A 20,877-nucleotide genomic window follows, 5' to 3' on the forward strand; every position below is an offset into this window, starting at 1 on the left:
CTCTCTTCTGGTGTCAAAGCTGTCACTGTGAATAAGTGACTCAGTTAGGATGCCCAATTCTGTAATCTCAGTGCTCCTCAGCCTGCCCTTCCTCCTTCTTTCTAACAGGAGACAGGCACACAACAGGATTTGACCTCCCGTTATCATTCTTCTTTTACAGTGTATCAGCAAAGCAACGATAGCACAGTGCCCCACAGCATGTTTAGATGAGAAGGGGGCTACTAGCATCAAGGTACTGTGATAACTTCATAGTGCATGTGAGGTAAGGAAATGTTTAACAAAGCACGTGAACTCACTTGATTTGGAAAACAAAGATTTTTAAAAATAAGCCTTAATTAAAAACATAAATACAGTACTTATACTGGAAAAAAATGCTTCCCCTTCCCTGTTTTTCCAGTATTTCTTTTCAGCATGCTGGAGCATTACTGTCGTTCACAGCTTGCACCAAGATGGAGATGGTAGAAAAGATGTCATAGGCTATCTTTCAAACCATGTCACTGGATATGTGTGCTGAGCTCTGCTTTCCTGCAGTGCTGCTGGCCCTCAGGAGCAGGGCTGTCTTCTGGCTGCTAGGAGAAAAAAAGGCTTAGGCAGTGCCACAAACCTCCCTGCACTGCTGGCGCTGGGAGAAGCTCTGGTGTCCCAGCTGGACTCTGCGCCAGCGCAGGGTGAGTCCCTGCAGCACTAGCCCTGTGCCTGTACCTTTACCCTGACGTGCCTTGCACCTTCCTGTCCCTGCTGAGGGCTGCTGGGTGCTCCTAGGGCTTTGTTGCCGCCCGCTCTCCATCCCCACTTGTCCCTTCTCCCTGCTGTGTGCCCTGGTGAGGACAGCTGCACAGCCCATGTGCGAGCAACGACAGGATACTGTGGGCCTGGAGATCCTGTGCCTCTGAGGCAGGGAAAGGAAGACCAGGTCCCAGCCCCAGGTACAAACAACCTCACACTGCAGCCCATACCAATAAGTACTGCAGGAATAAACCCCCTAACTTCCACAAGGTAAGGCTGGCTTGAGCAGATGCATACATCCCAGCTGACACCTCATCCAAAAGGCATCACCACAACTGCCTCTCCATCTCAGATATAACCCCATCCACATTCTCTGACACCCTACTGAAATGCCCACCTACAATTAGCCGGCTAGAGTATCTGGTATCACCATAGGGTTTTTTTTTCTATCAACATCACAAGTGATTCAAACACTTTCCATCGCCAGTGCCTCTCTTGGCTGTCTCTGGACTAAGTCTGCCTAGCATTTTTATCCATATAGTGTGAGTATATGTATTTCAACACAAGCTATTTATACATGCACATAAAAGTGTGCGGGCTTATAAAACCAAATGTTGTAGTGGGAAAATGCACATAAACACCCATACATCTGAAGCAGAAATCCAACCCTGAAGAGCTTGAGATCAAGCCCACCAACTGTCTGTTACCAATTACTTTTAAATTACAACTTCTGTTCAGCAAAAGGAACGACTGCTGCAAGTATCAAGGCAACAATAAGCTATCCCCTTCACTTATGCCCCACTCTCTATCACTCTATCTTTTCCCTTTCTTAACTAGAGGCAAGAAAAAGCGCCTTCCCTTTATCTTTGGCCTCCCACAGTGCCTGTGGTCCAAACATTTGTGACTTCCAGGCAAGATTACTGTCACAGACAGGATCTGGAGCTCCATATGAAAATGAGACTCAAATTCCAGGCAATGAACAACGTGGCTGCCTGGCTTTTCCACAGTTTAGGTCACAGGCAACCTATCCAGCCTGTGTTCACATCCTTCCAATTTTGCGTAGTTTAACACTTTGCTTCCAGTTTTCAAAACAATTAAACATGAGATTTTGACTCTAAAGGCAAAGCCCTTTCACACCACTTTCACACACCCCCTTTGACTCAACCCCCAGCAAAAATTCTTAAGTGAAATACATATTGATCTTATAAACTCAGAAGAAACCTGCCCATTTCTGAAATTAGAACATCTAGCTTTTAATCCATGTTTCAGATTTTGAGTCATCTTCTCCTCTTTTATCCCCTGCCTCCAGAAACAGTGACCACTGCTGCTTAGGATGATGCATACACCATGTGGAACACAAAGAAATACCTCTCCAGGACATGGTAACCCCAAAGGTATTTAAATGGCACGGAGTTGAAAGGAGGACAGCAGACTTTTACCCACACAATACTAAGTCAGTGACTGAGTGGTGGGGCTAGATCTGTGTGGCTAAGGTAGTGACGTCAGAACCAGCTACGTTAAGCAGTTTTGAACTGTCCTACTCCTTGCACTATTTAGACCTCACAGACTTATGGCATAGCAGATTTTTTTCCAACTCTGTGGTCCTATCCAGGCATAACCTGCATCTACAGTCAGCTTTTATGCAGGACTGAAAAGTACTAAATGAGCTGTTTGGATGTAGCCTCAACATTAATTTATTTTAAATAAAATACACCTTCAATTTATTTTCGTTTAGAAATAATAATAATAATACTACCACCACCACCACAAACCAGCCCCCAAGAAACAAAAAAAAACCAAACAGATGCACCACACAAGCACAAAAATGCCTACAGCTTTATAATGAAACAAAAATAACTACAGCTGATAGCTAAGAGCTTTTATTTATATTTTTAAAACTACATTCTCCTGGTCGTTCTGGCTCCTATGACAGTGCCTGCATATATATGCAAGCAGAGTAGCCTTTTGAATTTCATGACAAGGACAGGTGTTTTGTTTTACAGTGCTAGGTTTGTACTGTCCTACACAGAAACACTGTATATAATTTCATATAAAGCTGCTGCATCCAATTCAGACCACCTTTGGGATTGATTTCAGAGGTCTAGAGGACTCCATTCTGCTTTCCAGAGAACAAGACACAGAAGAGCAGGAACCAGCACAAATCCCTTCCTCCATGGATTCTTTGGATAAATAGTGAAAAAAACCCAAACCAACACAATTCCAGATTCAGTTCTCTCTTACCATCAGCTCCCCCACTTTCAAGTTAAGATTCTGGCCTGCCAGATAAGGAGGAAAATAGGCCCAAAACCAGTTAGAAAAATACAGGTTGATAAGTAATGGCACAAGGGGCTTGGAAGCTCATGTTAATGCCACCCAGCAGCGAGCAAGATCACTTGGAACAAACGTACTGCTGTTGGCTCCTGGAGTAGCGTGGGTTCAGGAGTGCTGACTGGTGCAAAGCTATTTCCAGTCCTCCATAAATCTTGTACTCTGATCATGCCCTTCAGAGAGCTAATGCTTATGGAGGGATTTTCTGTTCTGAAGTGGCAGGAAAAGCCCCCATACTTTGCATGTAGCAACAAAACAAACCCAAATTATCGCTACTTGAGATTATCCTTTGATCAGTCTTACAAATTCATCCCAGCACATTCACTCAGTTATGACAGCCACATGAGGCAGAGTCACATGAGGCAGTGCACGACTCCCACTGCTTTTACTGGAAATGTTTTTCCCTCATTGTGTTCCACTTTTTTAGCCTCATACTGAAATCTGGGCCTCACCTTTGGGAAGTAAGTACATAGTCCTAAAAGCTATGTTTTTCAAAGCTCCTGCAAATGCAGGATTGTGAAAAACGATCTTTACCAATAGTAATAGCAACACCACCTGTGCCAAGACCCTCCAAACTGCATTCAGGTGCAACATAGTAAGAGTATTTGAGGGGGAAGACTCAAAACACGTGAAGATCACAGAGAACCTTTTGTCAAGTGACTGCTGCTCTGGTCAATGTATTTCCTTTGTAGGAGATGAGGATAATCTGCTGTATGCTGAAATTAGCCCCTTTACTAGTGACAATGGGAAAGATTTTCTTTGCTAGTATTAGCCAGGAGAAATATCAGGAGAAGGGAAACAAAATCAGTATTTCTGTGAGGAAGAGTGTGAAAAGCATCAGACTGGTAACAGTACAGAGATTTCACTTCACAAACCCTCACATGTCTTCTTTTTTTCTTTCCATATGATGAACATACTGCCTCAGTAATGGTGGGGTATAGAAACCTCAAACCTGATTTATTCCAGAAACAAATCTGGCATGCAGGCTGACTCCTCTACAGAACTTTTTCTAAGTTCCTAATTCCTAAACACTTAATTGCTAATTGCAATTCAATTGTAAGAAAAAATTATTCAGTGAAATATTACCTAACTTTAGTGCTGCAGCAATGCTCTGATTATAACATTAAGAAAGGAAGAAGCAGGTGAAATTTATTTTGCATCCATGACAAATTTTCACAGCAGCTTGCTAAGTTCCGCAAAGCATACTCTCATGCAAATTAAAGCATCTCTTGACTTGAGTAGGGATTGGATAATAAGCTGCATGTTTGAATATGGAATAAGTACAGAAACTACTTTTGCAGAAACAAAAAATTGTGTTCACTTATCTTCTGATGGAAGTAATGTCCTGTAGCGTGGTCATCAGCTGTTTAACGTAGTCATCAGCTGTTACGTTTTTCATCTACTGAATTGGTGGTTCATACCAATAATGACATCAGTTAAAGACAAGGATCGTGGATCATCCTGTTTGGCTGCAATGCCACTACCTGAAACGCACCTATCTGTTGCTCCCTGGTCCAGTAAAGAATGACTGACAAGCCTATGGAGGTATTTACAACACACTACTAATTTCGTTCAAAAGCTGGAGACTGCTCCTGAGCCCCTACCCCAAAGGAGGACTAGCCCAGTGGCCATGTTGACAGGAAAGCTCACTAAGTGCCTTTTCCTCCTGCAAGCGTGGACTGACCTTTCCCTTTTCCCACCCAGTGTTACAGTGCACTTTACAGAGCTCAGTTCCGTAACGGTGCCTTCCAACAATGCCCAGTCACAACCAGCAGGACAGCTGAGTAACACAGTGTGAGAATGCACTCAGCTCAATGCAGTCACCATCAGCCGGGAAGAGGCAAGACAGATACTGCGTTGTAATTCATTTGTACTTCCATGTCTGCCATTTTCACGGGCTACAAAAGATCAGTGAATCAAAGTTATTCTGTCCTAATCACAATTCTCACCACTTTTAGTATGCCAAATACCCTATATGGTTTGTATTAGCATGACTGGATTTCTGTCAGTGAAACAAGATGCCACCACTTTTATAGCCTTGGTCTCATGGGCAGACCTCATACACAATAAAGCAGTTGTGTAAGAATGGCTTTATGCCACCCACATGACTGACGATATTATGATCTTAACTCATTTCACTCAGATATTTCTGCAGAAACAGTTATAGCCTCTCCTCTCTCCCCAAAATACACCACATTGTGATCCAGAATAAGGGAAAGCATTATGTAAGTGAAGAGCACTTAAGCCAACTTGCTGAGACAAGGAAAACGAACAAAGCAACTTTACATACGCTGTTCAGGCAAGATATTTTTAAAAAGTGATGCCTGCAGTTGGAACGAAAGAAAAGCTAACTCTAGGGTGAAAAGTCTGGGGAAATACACCATAAAACTGTCTGCTTCATACACATTATGTACTTTTTATCTTCAGGTCTTAGATAATTCAGCAACAAGTAAAACATACATGCAGAAATGTTTTCAAGTCTTGAATAGGACTGAAAGTGTCACACACATGCACTGCCTTTCTCCTACAGCCTCAGTGATCTTTTTCCCTGTTGCCCTTTTTTATTATTCTGCAGGCTACTCATCTGTCCTGTGGTCTTGTGTACGCACACATTACAGGCCTCTCCATGACCAATTAAGATATTGGAACAGAAATAATGGAAATAATCACAGAGTTCGAGTTAACAGACTACCATAACACTCTAGTTAACAGTGTTACCCTGAACTCCCAGTGTTGCCTTTTGTCCTGGGTTCAGCAGCAGGAGTCATTTTTCTCCTTCTTGGTAGCTGGTGCAGTGCAGTGTTTTGACTTTCAGCTTGGGAACAGAGCTGATAACAATGATGTTTTGGTTTGGCCAAGGACTTTGTGAGCCTCATGCTCTGCCAGGGAGGAGGGGAAGCCGGGAGGAAGCAGAGACAGGACACCTGACCCAAACTGACCAAAGAGGTATTCCATACCACAGCACGTCATGCCCAGGATGTAACGGGGAGGTAGCCGGAAGGGCTGGGAGACTGCAGGGTTGGAGGAGGTATCAGTCGGTGCCTGGTTGGGCTGGGGGGGGGGGGCAAGTTATCAGTTGGCTGGTGGTGAGGTGTTGTATTCTCTTCCCTTGTTATTTCCTTTATCATTATTATTATTGGTGGTAGCAGTAGTGATTTGTGTTATACCTTAGTTACTAAACTGTTCTTATCTCAACCCGTGGGAGTTGCATTCTTTCCGATTATCCTCTCCGTCCCTCCGAGAGTAGGGGGAGGGAAAGAAGGGGGAGAGTGAGTGAATGAGTTACCTGATTGGGTTTAAACCACGACACCTTTAGATACTTGTAACTAATCCAATTTTTTTACATGAACATCTTCAACAGCCTATCAAACAAGATAATGGTGCACAATCATACCAAAAGAGGTGTGACCAGTTAGGCAGAAAATACCAGCAACTAGAAACTTTCCAGGTAGACCAACTCTCCATGTTCTGCCAAATCCTAGATACTGAATAAATCAAGTATCTGCACAAAATAGCCACCTGAGAAAGACAGGAAACAAAAACAACCCAGAACACCTTCAATTCTATTATCCTAGTGCACTGTCTGATGGCAACTGTAGCTGCTTTATAACATATCCCAGTTCTCCTCAGTCAGCTGGACTTCCAGCTGGACTTTGTCATCTTCAAACTGCAGCCAGCTAGGCTTCTCTTGGACACAGGGTGCAGTACATCATGGATATGTAGCCTGTCTGTGAGCTATCTTATTATGTAGCAGGAAGCAGCACAGAAAAAAAAAAAGGGGGGGGAACAGGAAGAGAAAACTGAGGACACAATCATTCCTACATGCACTTGTCTGACAAGGTCTCAGCCACAGTGGGTTCAAGGCACCAAGAAGTGATAAAAAAATGGCTTTAAACTTTTGAAACCTGCACTGCTCTCAAAATGTTTTTTAAAGATATTTTGGACATGCTCCTTTCAAATAATTCACATACGTGAATTTCATCTCTGGAAAACAAAGTGGTAACTTTGTACCTTCTCATATGTTCCAAAGAAACAGAAAATGGATAATTAAATCATGATTTTAAGGAGCATGACCAACAGGTTGAAGGAGGTGATCCTGCCCCTCTACTCTGCTCTCGTGAGACCTCACTTGGAGTATTCTGTACAGTTCTGGTGTCCTCAACATAAAAAGGACATGGAACTGTTGGAACAAGTCCAGAGAAGGGCCACAAGGATGATCAGGGGACTGGAGCACCTCCTGTATGAAGACAGGCTGAGAAACCTGGGGCTGTTCAGCCTGGAGAAGAGAAGGCTGCATGGAGACCTCATAGCAGCCTTCCAGTATCTGAAGGGGGCCTATAGGGATGCTGGGGAGGGACTCTTCATTAGGGACTGTAATGATAGGACAAGGGGTAACGGGTTAAAACTTAAACAGGGGAAGTTTAGACTGGATATAAGGAAGAAGTTCTTTACTATAAGGGTGGTGAGGCACTGGAATGGGTTGCCCAAGGAAGCTGTGAATGCTCCATCCCTGGTGGTGTTCAAGGCAGGGCTGGACAGAGCCTTAGGTGAGATGGTTTAGTGTGAGGTGTTCCTGCCCGTGGCTGGGGTGTTGGAACTAGATGATCTTAAGGTCCTTTCCAACCCTAACTGTTCTATGATTCTATGATTTGTTATAGAAGTGGATTGAAAAAAAAAAAAAAAGAGGGAGTTACAAATTCTGCAATTAGGCAGTTGTCCTATAAGCCTCTTGTAGCATCCAAGACTGGGGTAGATAAGTTTGAAATGTGATTCAGCTATCTGTATCTCACTTCTGGCTCGCTCGGCTAAAAGGTTGTTGCCAGAGATGTATTATGCATTATGAATCAGAAATATGCTACCTAACCTCTGAGGTTTCTTTTAGCTGAAGCATTCAACATCAGTGTTTGTCTTAGAAGGGAGAGGCTACTATTCCCTTCCTACCTTCCTCAGAAGCTAACTATCTGTGGTGAGACCTCATTGGAGAGGACAGGAACTAAGTTGACTTGCTGAGGTGATCCCAGAAAGGACACAGCTTGAGCACTCCTTGAAGAGAGAGGTCAAGAGTTATATTCCAGGCAAAGGCTGGCTCACGCCTCTCTCCTCTCCTGGCTGCAACAAAGAAGTCAAAACAAGGCAGTTAACCTGCTGTAAACCTTCACCTCCTTTCTGAAGTACGATGTGCCCTTATGTTTGTAAGACTAGACATGGATGTGATAACCAGTGGTCAGGAGTACCAAACAGTGCTGCTGGCAACCCCTCCTGACTGAAGACAGACCTGCACATTGCCGTGGGCTAGTGCAGGCACTGCCAGGTGCATGACATTTTACAAGTTGAAACAAAGATGCTTCAGAAGTACAGATATAAAAGCTTTATGAAACATGAACCAGGACTACCCATGCTGTACTTGTGTAGGACAAACTTTACAATCAACCAAACTCAAGCAGCCTTGGGCACCTTTTCCCCAGTAGTTTCCATGCTTCAGTGTGGTGCTCCAATGGGAGCATGCTACAGAACTCAAGTGCTCATACAGAACATTCAGGTCCTTTAAAACTGGCAGAGGCAGGAAGGTGGTTCTGTAGTGCTTTCATCAGTAAAATCTACCAGGCATCTGTCCTTTTTACTCCTCCTAGCACACACTGATCTCAGAAGGTGAGACTATCCAATCCTCGTTTCACCACAAAGTGTGGAACATTCTTACGCTTGCAAAAGTGCTCAGCAGCACATACACACACTATTATTCATATTCCCCCTGATACTGTAAGAAAGCCTTTTAGCTACCTACAATACATACAGGGAAAGTCTTCCAAACCCTGAGTGTGCAGACAACATCTAATGTACACTTTTTAAAATCAAATTTTGTTTAAAATACAGAAAAACGTACTTCTTCATATACAACTCTCACATACTATTGGGCATATACTACTGGCTAATCCCTAAACCAGAAGATTAACATGAATTTAAATGCTACTAGTCAAAAATAAAAAAAACCCAAATCCTAACAATTAAACGATTTCCTAACTTTCCACGCTGGATAGAACATAGCTGACATCCTCACTTAGAAAAATTGCTGAATAAAACCTCTGACATTCACAATTTTCTTTCATTGGCACGCCTGCAAATTTTTATGCTTGTATTTTTAACAATCCATTTCTGATGTTTACTGAGAGCATCTGAACTTCAGTAACACAACAGGATCACTGTGATTAATGTCTTCATAAATTAAACCTACACAAGAACAGCTCAGCTGTAGGCTTGGACTGTGGTTCTTTTTCCTGGGTCACAAGAAAAATCCCTTGTCCTTCCCTCAGGTACATGAGGGCTTGTGAACTAATGTTCCCTTTAAAGAACTGTAGGTGTCTGGCATCTGGTAAAATGCTAATGGTAATGTTACCTTAGTTATACTTTTAAATGTCTGCTGAGCCCTTGCTTTCACTTTGTAAAATAAAATGGAGATTATGCTGCTTTCACTGAGGCCGCAATTTTGTGCTTGTTTTTGTTTTTGTTTTTGGTTGGTTGGTTTGGTTTTGTAAAGAAAACATTCTGACAGATCATGTATGCACTTTAAAATGACACCACAAGTAAGAAATAAGGCCTGCGAGTGGAGAGAAAGGACATACCTGAGACACCAAAGCTTGTGGACTGGTGCTTACAATTCACAGGCATGAAGCTGTAACACCACAGCTATTGCTTTGATCTATCTCCCTATTAATTTCTCTTCCCATTATAGAACCCCTGACATTTCACTGGTATTCAGATGTGATTAAAATATATTCTAATACCTATAAATAGAAATGTTGGTTCAAGTACCAATTAAGAACAAATCTGGCATTTGGAAACCTCTATCAACAAAAAAGTAAAAAGGTGCAGTAAATGGCAACACCCAAAATATTGTCTATTTTTTTTCTGAGAAAAAAGCTAGACCTCTGTTCTATTGACCTTTATGTTAATGTCTGGATTCCCAACTTTGTGTAAGTGTCCACCCAGCAACTTCACCATGAGAGTAACGAGAAGTTTTGCTCTCTCCTTCGATTTTAGTTATTACCATAAAGTTTCAGTTGTAACAGGGTAAGTCATGCACACTGACTGTCCACAGCCTTCACAGTAGTTTTTAATTAAACTAGAGTTAAATGTCACGTTAACTTTACTATGTTCCCTCGCTGCACATTAGTTTGATCATATGCTACTTCCTAACTAACCCTTGCTTATATATAAATCTACACATCCCTTATTTTCATGATTGATTCCATCTTCTTACCTCCCCTTCTGAATGCTACGTACTCAAAGTAGATTCATTGCAAGGGTGCTTTCAGCCACAACTTCTGCTGTCTGTCACAACACCCATCTTGAGAAATTCATGGGACTCTATGAAACAGTCAGCTCTGTGTGCTGTAATAAGGCTTTACTGGTTTGCCCCTCAAAAACATTAAGCTCTTTGCAGCAGAGATGCTCATATGTGCCTGTGACAGGGAATTCACATTCACGGTATCATATAAATCACTGTTTTCCTCAGGGACTGTTAACATCCCTTGGCACTTACTAGGAGCAACTGTAAGGAACCGATTCCCCCTTAAACTCATGCCCAAAACCAGAACATATCGTGGTCCCTCTGGAAAGCAAACTTCTAAATCCTGAGACTTTGGAGCAGTCAACAGGAACAATACAAGCTGACCACAGGAAAGAACAATTTTAGACCATAACAGACACAGTTGCATTTGGAGTCAATAAACACAACTAAAATGAAATGTGCTCTAACACACACTCACCATGTCACAGTGAGAAATTTAACACTTGAGCAAACATGCTGCCCAAGGTACATGTACAATCATTATGGCATCTAGGCTGCACTGTCTCCTTACTACCACAGTATATAAACACACCTGGTCCCATATAAACCACACAGAAATACTGAGTAATTAAGGCATCTGAAGATGCAACAATACTGGAGTTAAGAACATCTGATTTCAGACTCAGACACAGAAAAAACCAGAAACAATCCATCTGATTGAGCCTGGATCTTAATCCTATTGGAACACTATTACTCCTAGTCAACAATGCAATGGTGTATGCTGGGGAGATTTTTTTTTAAGTGATTACCTCAGCATCTTGCTCCCGGAGATGGTATGTTTTCTCTAAGCACTGCAATATTCTAGGACACAACGTCTTCACCTCCAAGAGAGACTCCAGAAGTAAGACCAGCTGGTCAGGGAGAAGCTAAGAGGAAAATAAATGCCAAAATGTGAATAAAGATCTCTACTGACTGGGTAATCAAATGGAAACAAACCAAGAGGATAAGATTATGATAACCTATGTACTTCAGGCATGTGCCTGAAATACAGAAGCTTCGAATTGTTTCTGAAAAACCTCAGGGTTTACTTGTCTATGTTCTGAAAGACTCCTGTGCTGGGGCTCAATTAAGATTCATTTTACGTGGTTTTCATTACTACAGTTAGATCAGATCTAAAACATGCTTATCTTATTGAAACATAATCATAGCTTATTAAGTAAGATTTTCATGGAATACATATGCTAAGTAATTCTATGTTGTTTGGGCTTGGAAAGAATAAAATACCAGAATAATTTACAGTGCATAGTTTCAGGAATCAATCAGGCATATGAATGTATATTTTTTTAAGTGTGTCATTTTTATCTGTTATACATGCACTTACATGATATTCTCACAATGAACAAGGAAACACAACACAAATAAGTGACATGGAAAATAAGTGTTGTAGCGACACATTTTGAGGCATATTTTAGTGCAGTGAGTCACAAGCCATCCGTCACTGTATGGTAAAGACATGTTAGAATGTTATGTCTGTGGCACACACAGTATATATCTATCTATACATGCATACGTATTTAGTAGTCACCTGACTTCAGAACCTCTAATTCTCAAGTTGAACCTACTGTAACCTAAAAAGCACAAGAAATCTGATGTAGCAAGTGCTTAAGTGCTCTGTTTAATAGGCTTATAGGATGAATAAATAAATAATTCAAACAGAGCTCAGACAGAAACTACACCAGTTGCCAGGAAACATCTATTGGAAATTCAGGGTTCAGGGTGATCAGTCAGAAGTTTCTTATATGCCCCAAAGCTTTCCCCACTATTCACCATTGCAGGGCACCAAAAACAGAAGGGGGAAGGGAGGAAGAATGTGAATGTAAGCTTTTGCATACAAAAAGAAACTAGCACTGCTCACTTCTAATGTTCTCCAGACAGATTAATGGAAAAAGATATCCTGTTACTTCAACACTAATTCTAGCTTTTATCACATTTGGTGATTCTCTGCTCCCGCCTTGCTGTCTACATCCCCCTCTGCTGCATCAATGCATTAAAATGAATTCAGATACAAAATTAATTCAGCTAAACAAAATGACTCTTCCAACAAACAGCCCTGGCTGTGAGGTATGTACTGAACAAGTCAGGATCCTGATCGCTGACAGCATGTCCACGAAAATATCTAGTATCTTTTGATAAGTCTAAATCTGTAAAATATTGCCATTAACAATTGAGCAACATGACTTTTTTTTTCCCTTTCAGTCTGACATAACTTAGCATTAGTACCTAAACAGAATAAAGAGGGAAAGAAACCTCTAGGATTGTAATGCTTTGGTTTCCTTGCATTTTGATATCCTTTCATTTTTTATCATTAAAGTTGTATTCTTGGAGACTGAGAAAAGTTCACATCTTACTAGGTCTTACTGGAACTTTTTCTAAGTGATACTGAAGCCTGCCAACAAAACTAAGTTGTTAAAAATAGTCATATACTTCAAAATAGTGAGTATTTCAATTTCAGAACAACTGCTAAAATGCAGTCCAACAGCAGTTGCCTGGACATGGTGAGACTCACTAAAACATAAAACAGGGAAGGCTTCTGGGAAGTGGCTCTGCTGAGTGACTGAATTCATTCTGAGCACTAATAAAATCTGAAATGTTGCAGAACAGCATGCACAGAAAGGTAACTTCTCTTTTGGAAAGCTTTCCCTGCCAACAAAGAGAGCAGAGCAATACTTGATTTGTAGAAACTATAGAACAGCTGCTTTAATACATAGGTACAGAACAGCTGAAAGTTATTACTTTATATCTCCAGTATAATTGCTACACATATTCATCCACAGAAAGCTGTTCTTTAAGATAACATTACAGAATCTTACTGAAGCCAACAAAAGCACAGCAGTTGAGCGACAGCTATGTCCTTAATTTACCTCTGCCTTGTGTGCATTATGGGTGAAAAGTTTTCAGAATTACAGGTTAAACTCTCACCAGTTTAGATTTGAGAATACAGATTAAAAAAACATCTGAGACCATGCCTTCTGCTTTTTTCCCACGTTCCAGCTGCCCAAGATGAGATTTTACATACCAGTTTCCAGCTCAGGACTTAATTAAAATGCAAGGTAAGCGCTAGCAAGCGGCGTGGGGGGTGGAAGGAGTACGGGAGATACTAGCAAAAGAAACGCTGACAGACCTGTAACCAAAGTGGCACTAGTGGGCGCAGCTATTACATTTTGTACTCTTGCTACATTCTCTTTCGTATCTTACCCTATACTAACAAAAGAGACGCCGCCTAAGAGAAAAACCTATCCTAAGCAAAGAGGCATAAAGCTCGGCTGAAGGTTCATGACAGAGACTGCTACTGAATTCCTGCAGGGGGGTTGCAGTCTTTTCCCTGAACACAGTCATATGAATAACATTACCAGCAAAGCAGCTTTTTAGCAGCTATAAATGAGCTCCACAAAATTGAACTCAAATTCTCTGTCAAAAAACCCACGCTCCATTATTTTTTATTTTCACCACTGCCATTCTTACTTGTCCCATCCACCTGCTACTTCTCATCTTTCACACCATGATGATTGTCTGGGTTGCACGCTGTCAATTTCTCATTTGTTTGCCTTATGCTTAATACAAAGGCACCCTTGCTTTTAAGTGCTACCAATATATAAACACTACAGAAAACAAAGAGTAAACTTATTTTCAAATATTGTGAAGCCTGTTTTCTTTACAACAGGTCATATTCTGAATGCATACTGAACATCTAACATACAGTATAAAAAACCCGCACAATGCAGCTATAGTAAAATACAGCAGAATAAGTTTCACTGTGTCAATGTGAATCTCTATGTTGAAAATGTTTAGGAAAATAACCATAATACCCCAAACACAAAATTTCAGTGTTCCTGTTTATAAAATAAAATATTTTACAGATACATGTGGGTATATATATATATATAATCTGAACTGTACTGGAGCATGCTCAAAATGTTCAAATATATGCAATTATTAAAGTAGCTCACTTCAATCAGGAAATGTGGCAAGTATCAAGTAGTTTTCATTACAGCAATGATTGCTGCAACAGCACCTATATATACGGCAAACTAAACAGCTCCTGCCCCAAACTATGCCTGCCCCAGGGAAATCATACTCCTTTTCCCAGGGTTCCCCTTCCCCAGTTGCAAGTACTGACAGTACAAATAAATACTGTTGCCATCAAGTACACCAGAGGTTTTCTGTCACCTCCCAAATAATTAAACATCATCCCCACTATAACTATGTATCCCTGCAGTGTATACATTATCCTGCTCTTAAGAACGTAAAACTTTTGCAACTCTTCAGCCTTTCCTAGGAGTTTGCTTTGTCCTGCCACTAAACAGCCATTTGTCCCCTGCTTCCCCTGTGTTACCTGATGTGGTGGTTTAAAAGTTTGAATGATGAAGCTGTTAACACTAAACCAAAGTGCAATTGATTTGCAAGCATCAAAACTAGGTCTGTAATTGAAAAAGCCAAGATGAAAGAATTAAAGAAAATGTATCAAAATCGAAAATATAACTCAGACTACTGTCAAAGCAGCTTACTGGTACTGAGATTCAGTGTACACTAATTTGTTACAAGACCTTTTCAAGACATAAGTAGGATTGAAAGGGTTTCTACAAATCATCTCGGAACAAACCCATGAGTTTTCTGACTCCTAACCCTAACCTGTAAAAAGCACAAAGAAAACAAATCTTGCCTCTTCAAAAATCTGGTATGGCAGCTACAGAAGTTATCAACCCCACACCCCAGAAGACCACCCACACGAAGGACCATATTTATCAATTCCTACATTAACAAATGCAGTAAATGCCAGATTCACCCCTTATACTAGAAAAAAAACGCCACTGAAACATTTGACTACTGACCTTTCACAGCCATAAAACGTGACACAGATATATCTATTTCAGTATCCACAGCACCAGCACTTGCACCGCACCCTTAAGCCAGGACACAAATCACAAAAGTTGTACAGCTGGTATGCTGCGTATCCCATTCGCTCCTGCCTGCACATGAATGAAGTCATTGAAAGCCTCCTCCAAGGGGAAATCTGCCTCAGACTAATGCAGCAACCGATTGACAGTGGCGTGATTTCTATTATTACTCCATTATCACATTGGGATCTCTGCCTAAACGAGCATACTTCCTCCCTGATGCCATTTCCTTTTATCCTGGCTCTAGTCTAAAAGCGGATCAATGGGAGTAACATATATGATGTCACTTCAATTTACAGCTACTGCCTCCCTCTCACGCATGCACAGATAGATCAATTCTTCCCAAAAATGGTTAAGAAATGCTCACGGAGACTCTTCTCCCAGAAAAGGGTTCTCTGCTATATTTGTCTGTGTAACCACAGCAAGGAACTGTTTACACTCAGCAAAAACAGGGGGGAAAGGAAAAAAAATTCACTACTGTGCAACAAAAAATGCTGGCTGAAATACAACACAAACAAGGCCCAAAACAGAATTAAAGCAATTTGACCTTTGAAAATTATAAAGAAAAGTTTCAAGTTTCTAAGGAGCAATATATTTCTCCTGTACTACTTTAGAAGGTAGTATCAACCCCCCCATCAAACATGAAATGTTTTTTCATTTACATTTTTACAAGATTTTCCAAAGTCAGACCAAACTTCTTCCCACTCCTGAGGAAAAGAAAGGGAAAAACCCCACCCCAGAGCTCAATAGTGAATGGCTCCCTTCAGACAGAATTTAATCTTAGAATTATAGAGTTGTTTACGTTGGAAAAGACCCTTAAGATCATAAAGTCCAACTGTTAACCAAGCGCTGCCAAGCTCACCACTAAACCATGTCTCTGAAACACCACTTCTACACATCTTTTAAATACCTCCAAGGATGGTGACTCAACCACTTGCCTGGGCAGCCTGTTAAGATTTCCTCATTAACTGCAGATAAGAAAGAACTGCTACTAGTCCATGAGACAGGATTTATAGGGTCAGGCCTATAAACCTGAATACCTACACCAGACCTATACCCTGAACTGATCAAACAAATCCCTGAATGAATCTCATGTTATAAACTCTCCATATAGACAGTTTGCCCTTTGAGGGATGTTTTCTGCAGGCCGTAACTAAACAAAGAAAAAAAAAGAAAGGGAACAAACAACAACAACAAAAAACCTTTGTAAAACAAAACACTTCTTCCTCAAACTGACCAGAAAATTGTTAGCATGAAAATTCAAGAAAACACTATTTATTGAACATTTTTACACAGACGTTGTCATTGTTTACAACAAACAGTCTTATTCATCTGCACAGTGACTTCTTTTAAATGAAAGCACCAAGCCTCCCCCTGCCTCCTTCAGGGGCTAAAATGTACTCATATCAAGTAACATATGAATTCAATAAAAATGTCCAGTGCAATACACTGCTGAAGAAAGTCTAACTCTGAAAGAGCCAGTCTGCAGTTTGATTACTACACAGAAAAAAAACCTAATCTGAAGCTGACAAAAAAAAAAAAGAAAAGCTTTGAACTGGTTCACTAAATAAAACCCATCTATGCCAGAGGCCGCCAGAATTTCCAAAGTCCATAGCGAAGCAGTCTGCTATGTTTAACTTTATTTGGTCAGTTTGTTTATGACTTCCTTCTTGCTGAGAAATCAACTCCCCTTCAAACATTTATGAAGATATCTAGCCTTCACTGTATTTAAAAGCAAAATAAACGTATTTGTAACATATGCTCATCTACTTATGAACTACACTTCGACAAAATGTCTTCCCACTGTGTGCAGTTTTTCCTCAATCCCTGTTCAGAAGGTTCTTTCTGTGCTTGGCAATTTGTTTCTCAACATCTATTTCAAAAAGGAAGAGAGGGAATTGCACTGTGTTTTTATCAAGGAAAAGAAATTCATATGAACTTCGCATCAAAAAAATCTTACTTCAAGAAGTAATGATTGCAACCAGTTCATCAGTATTTGATTTGTGTTACACTTCAAAATGCTGCTCCTGAGACATGTCTGGTATCACTTGTTTCATACTAGAAGACATGAAAATGACACAGAGCAATTTATTTAATCAACAACTGCACTTCCATGTAGTTCCCAGTTACTTTCCTCTTTCTAACATAAAAATTAAGGATTTCGGTTTTTTGGAAGCAAATAATCTATGTCAGAAATCATTCTAAGGTCACTACCCACTCAAATACTGAGGTTTGATTTATTCTAGCCACACATATGAAAACATTGCTGGATAAAGGACACAAATCCCAAAGAACTGCACAAACTTAAGTATGCATGCAAGCCAAATGACCTGACTTCCACTGAGTTTTAACTCTCCTTTTTAAACGCAAGGACAGAAATAGCAGTAATGAGAGTGCAATTCTCGATATGCAAGCAATAAATGGCATGACCCAGCTACAGTTTCAGGTGGGTTTCTGGAGAGTTCAGAAAGTTTTTCTGCATATTTTTGATTTTAATTATAACTAAACCTGATATGTGCAACGCTAATGTGTCCACAAAGCAACAAAACTTGGGAAATGTTTTCTGAGCAATATATTCAGCATTTTTTAAAAAAGTTGCTGCCAATGGGCAAGCACTTTAAAAAATGTGGCTGCTTCTTTGAGATGCCCTCCTCAAAACCTGTCCTAAATTAACACTGATTTGTCAAGTAATGTTTGCATGACAAGTGCTTGTATTTCCCTAAATTTCACAGAAACCCAATTCGGGAATGCTCTTGGGACTACCTAACATGCTTAAATTTCATCATATTCATACAGGGGTTTTGTCCTGTTACGTTTAAATTCTATCTTGATACTGTTCAAATCATTGTACAAATCACATCATATTACTTGCACCAAACCCTTTGCTACTTATGCATCAAATTTTGCATTTGCTTTTCTTATCTGAAAAATATTTGTAGGGTAGCGTGAAAGCAAAAGCAGACAGGGAAACTGTGGGTACATACATCACAACACTGTGAGATGACTGTAAAAGGTATTAATTTTATCAATATTTTAAGCTGAGTTTCAATGTGGGAATCGACAGCAAAAATGAAATTTTAAAGCGTTTCACATTCTGTGCCTGATACTCTTATGCGTTACCAGTAACGATTTTAAAAGGCCAGCCATTGCTACCAGTCCATAAACTGAAATTCCATTTCTTAAGCTATAGGACAAAATATTTTCCCATAATTTACTTAATAGAGAGAAGATAAACTTATGAAGAAATTCAACATCTGCAATCTAATATAAATGCACTGAAATGTCACAACCGATTAAACATTTATGCTCTAACATACTGCTGAGCCAGCAAAATTAAAACCAGGTGGCTTCCACTACAAGTCCAGTCACATTATACAGTGCTTTCCCTCAACCTGAGTATTCTCACACAGAACATTTCACCATAATTACCCTTGAGCATAATAATTCCCTTTTAATTATAATAGGCTACACATTGTCTATTCCATGTAGATTATCATCTCTGCCACTTATTACCATGATTCCAGCATGTGCTGCTCTTGTTTTCAGATGAAATGGCCACAGCAGGAGAAAAGTGAACATAAGAATCGAGATTCCATGCTTGAAACCATAGTCCACAGGACCATTACTTAGACAAACTGGGAAGAGTCAGCATTGCTCTGACAAAAACTGAAGCTGATGCGGGCAACAGCAAGATCTTCAGTTACCCCTTCACTCGATCTCAGAAGCCTCCAGCACTGGAGAGGTAATGAGAACGTCAGCCCATGATCTCCAACCATGTGAAAGCAGCTGACACTAAGACCACCTCCTCACCTAACAGCAGACCCAACACAGACACTTAGGGTTCAGTAACCTGTTCATCTAACTATAAAAAGCAAAGCCAAGGAGAACTCTGGTTTTATTTTCCAGACTGTTAGACTACTAAAAATTAAAGGAATCATACAGAAGAACAAGTCGTCTTACCAATTGGTGGAAAAAATTCTTACCTACATTGTAGCAGACACTGAAGCAGAAGTATCTGCCTCTTAGTATCTCTACCCAAACACTATACATCTCAGCTACTCCTAACTACATGCTGATGCTGAGATCAACGGCAGTATAAACCATTTCACCTTGAATGACCATCACCTAAATCCTCTGAAAACAAACAGACCAGTGATGTTCTCTGAGACATTAAAAGTCGCAGACTACAGCAGACTTTACAAACCACCATTTCAGTGGCCAGCCTACCAACTGAAATGAAGAGTTGAACCATTATCACTGTATGCTAGCCACAACCATCAGTGAGAGCACCTTCAGACAGATTTCCTTTATTTTTCTAACTGTATATACTAGAAGAAGAAATAACTAAGAGCAAAAAAACAAAAAAAAAAACAAAAAAAAAACCCCACAACTATTTTTTCTAAGCTTTGCTGAGTTGCAAGTTACTGACCAAGTAATCACCCGGCACTGAAAGTGTCAAACAGGAGTAACTATCCTGGGCAGTTAAACTACCTCTTCAGTCCAAAATCCTTGCAACAGAACTGAGCAAGGGCTAGTTTGAAGAAGTGTCTCCTTTTTCCTTGAGAAATTGGCATATACGTGTAAATTTCTGGAACAGAAATTGTTCTGCCTATGCCTACCAGCATAGGACTCAGTCAATGCCCAGAGTTCATCTAGGACTGTGATTTTCAAGGATCACAGGAAATTCACTGTTTCCCAGCTCTCTTGCAGCATGGCCAGGTCTTGGGGAATGACTTGTTTACCAGAACACCTTCTTTTCTGGTAAGTCAAGCAAAAAATGTATCTGCTTCAAAGAGCAGGCATTATTCAGAGGAAGAACCTAAAAGACAGACAAGAGCTTTCTCACCCTCTCCTCTCACTTTTTCAGCTGCTGAAGTGAGTTACATCAATTCTATTTAGCTCATGGCTGCAAGATATGACACCACCAAGGAGGGCTGGCTGAGGTTCATCAATAAAGCACTAGTGATGTTCACAAGCCTTACTGGAAGAAAGGACTGAAGCACAGATGGGAAATTGCACTCTGTCACTTGACCCTCTACTCCTGGAATCCACAACTCTTTTTTCTACCCTTTTTTACTTCAGAGTAACAGGTGGTGGCTGACTTCCAAGTACAATTATGTCAGATGCCTTTTAACATTTGTAGATCAACTGCATTTCCAGACCTCAGCAGCAGTATTTTCTTCTGACCTGAAATCTGTTTCTGATGCATTGTGTGCTCAACACAGCGTATGCATACTCCTAACAATTTTTCGAACATACCATGTCCGTTTTATCCTTTGTTATGGGGGTTTTGTTGTTTGGTTGCTTGTGTCTGGGTTTTTTTGGTTGGTTACCTGGTTTTGGATTTTATTTTTTTCTTGGTTTGGTTTCTTGTTGTTGTTTGGGGGGGTTTATTTGTTACAAATGCAGGCAACCATATTGAGTGGACTCATGTTTCAGAAATAAACACATACCTCCAAGCAAACTTTAATCACAGATGATCTTACAATAGATGTTAATTGTAACAGATGTTACGTAAAAGTAAGACTGCGTAGGTGATGCTGAAAACTTAAAAGAGCAGTAGGCAGTTTTCAGCCTCCATTA

General features: G+C 40.4%; 1 protein-coding gene across 6 annotated transcripts in view; it reads right to left on the reverse strand.

Annotated features, from left to right (window-relative positions):
* AOPEP (aminopeptidase O (putative)) overlaps positions 1–20,877 on the reverse strand; it is a 191,473-nt gene that overhangs the window by 13,633 nt on the left and 156,963 nt on the right. For 4 of the 6 annotated variants that reach the window (XM_062640245.1, XM_062640259.1, XM_062640253.1 and 1 more), the window contains one exon: positions 11,149–11,265. The exons of the other annotated variants lie outside the window; for them this stretch is intronic. In XM_062640245.1, the coding sequence (XP_062496229.1) occupies positions 11,149–11,265 (117 nt within the window). The remainder of the gene's footprint in view (positions 1–11,148; positions 11,266–20,877) is intronic. 6 annotated transcript variants of the gene reach the window in all.

This window comes from Pezoporus occidentalis, unplaced genomic scaffold, assembly GCF_034315485.1.
Source record: "Pezoporus occidentalis ecotype Australia unplaced genomic scaffold, CSIRO_AGI_Poc_V1 ctg117, whole genome shotgun sequence".
Classification (NCBI taxonomy): domain Eukaryota; kingdom Metazoa; phylum Chordata; class Aves; order Psittaciformes; family Psittacidae; genus Pezoporus; species Pezoporus occidentalis.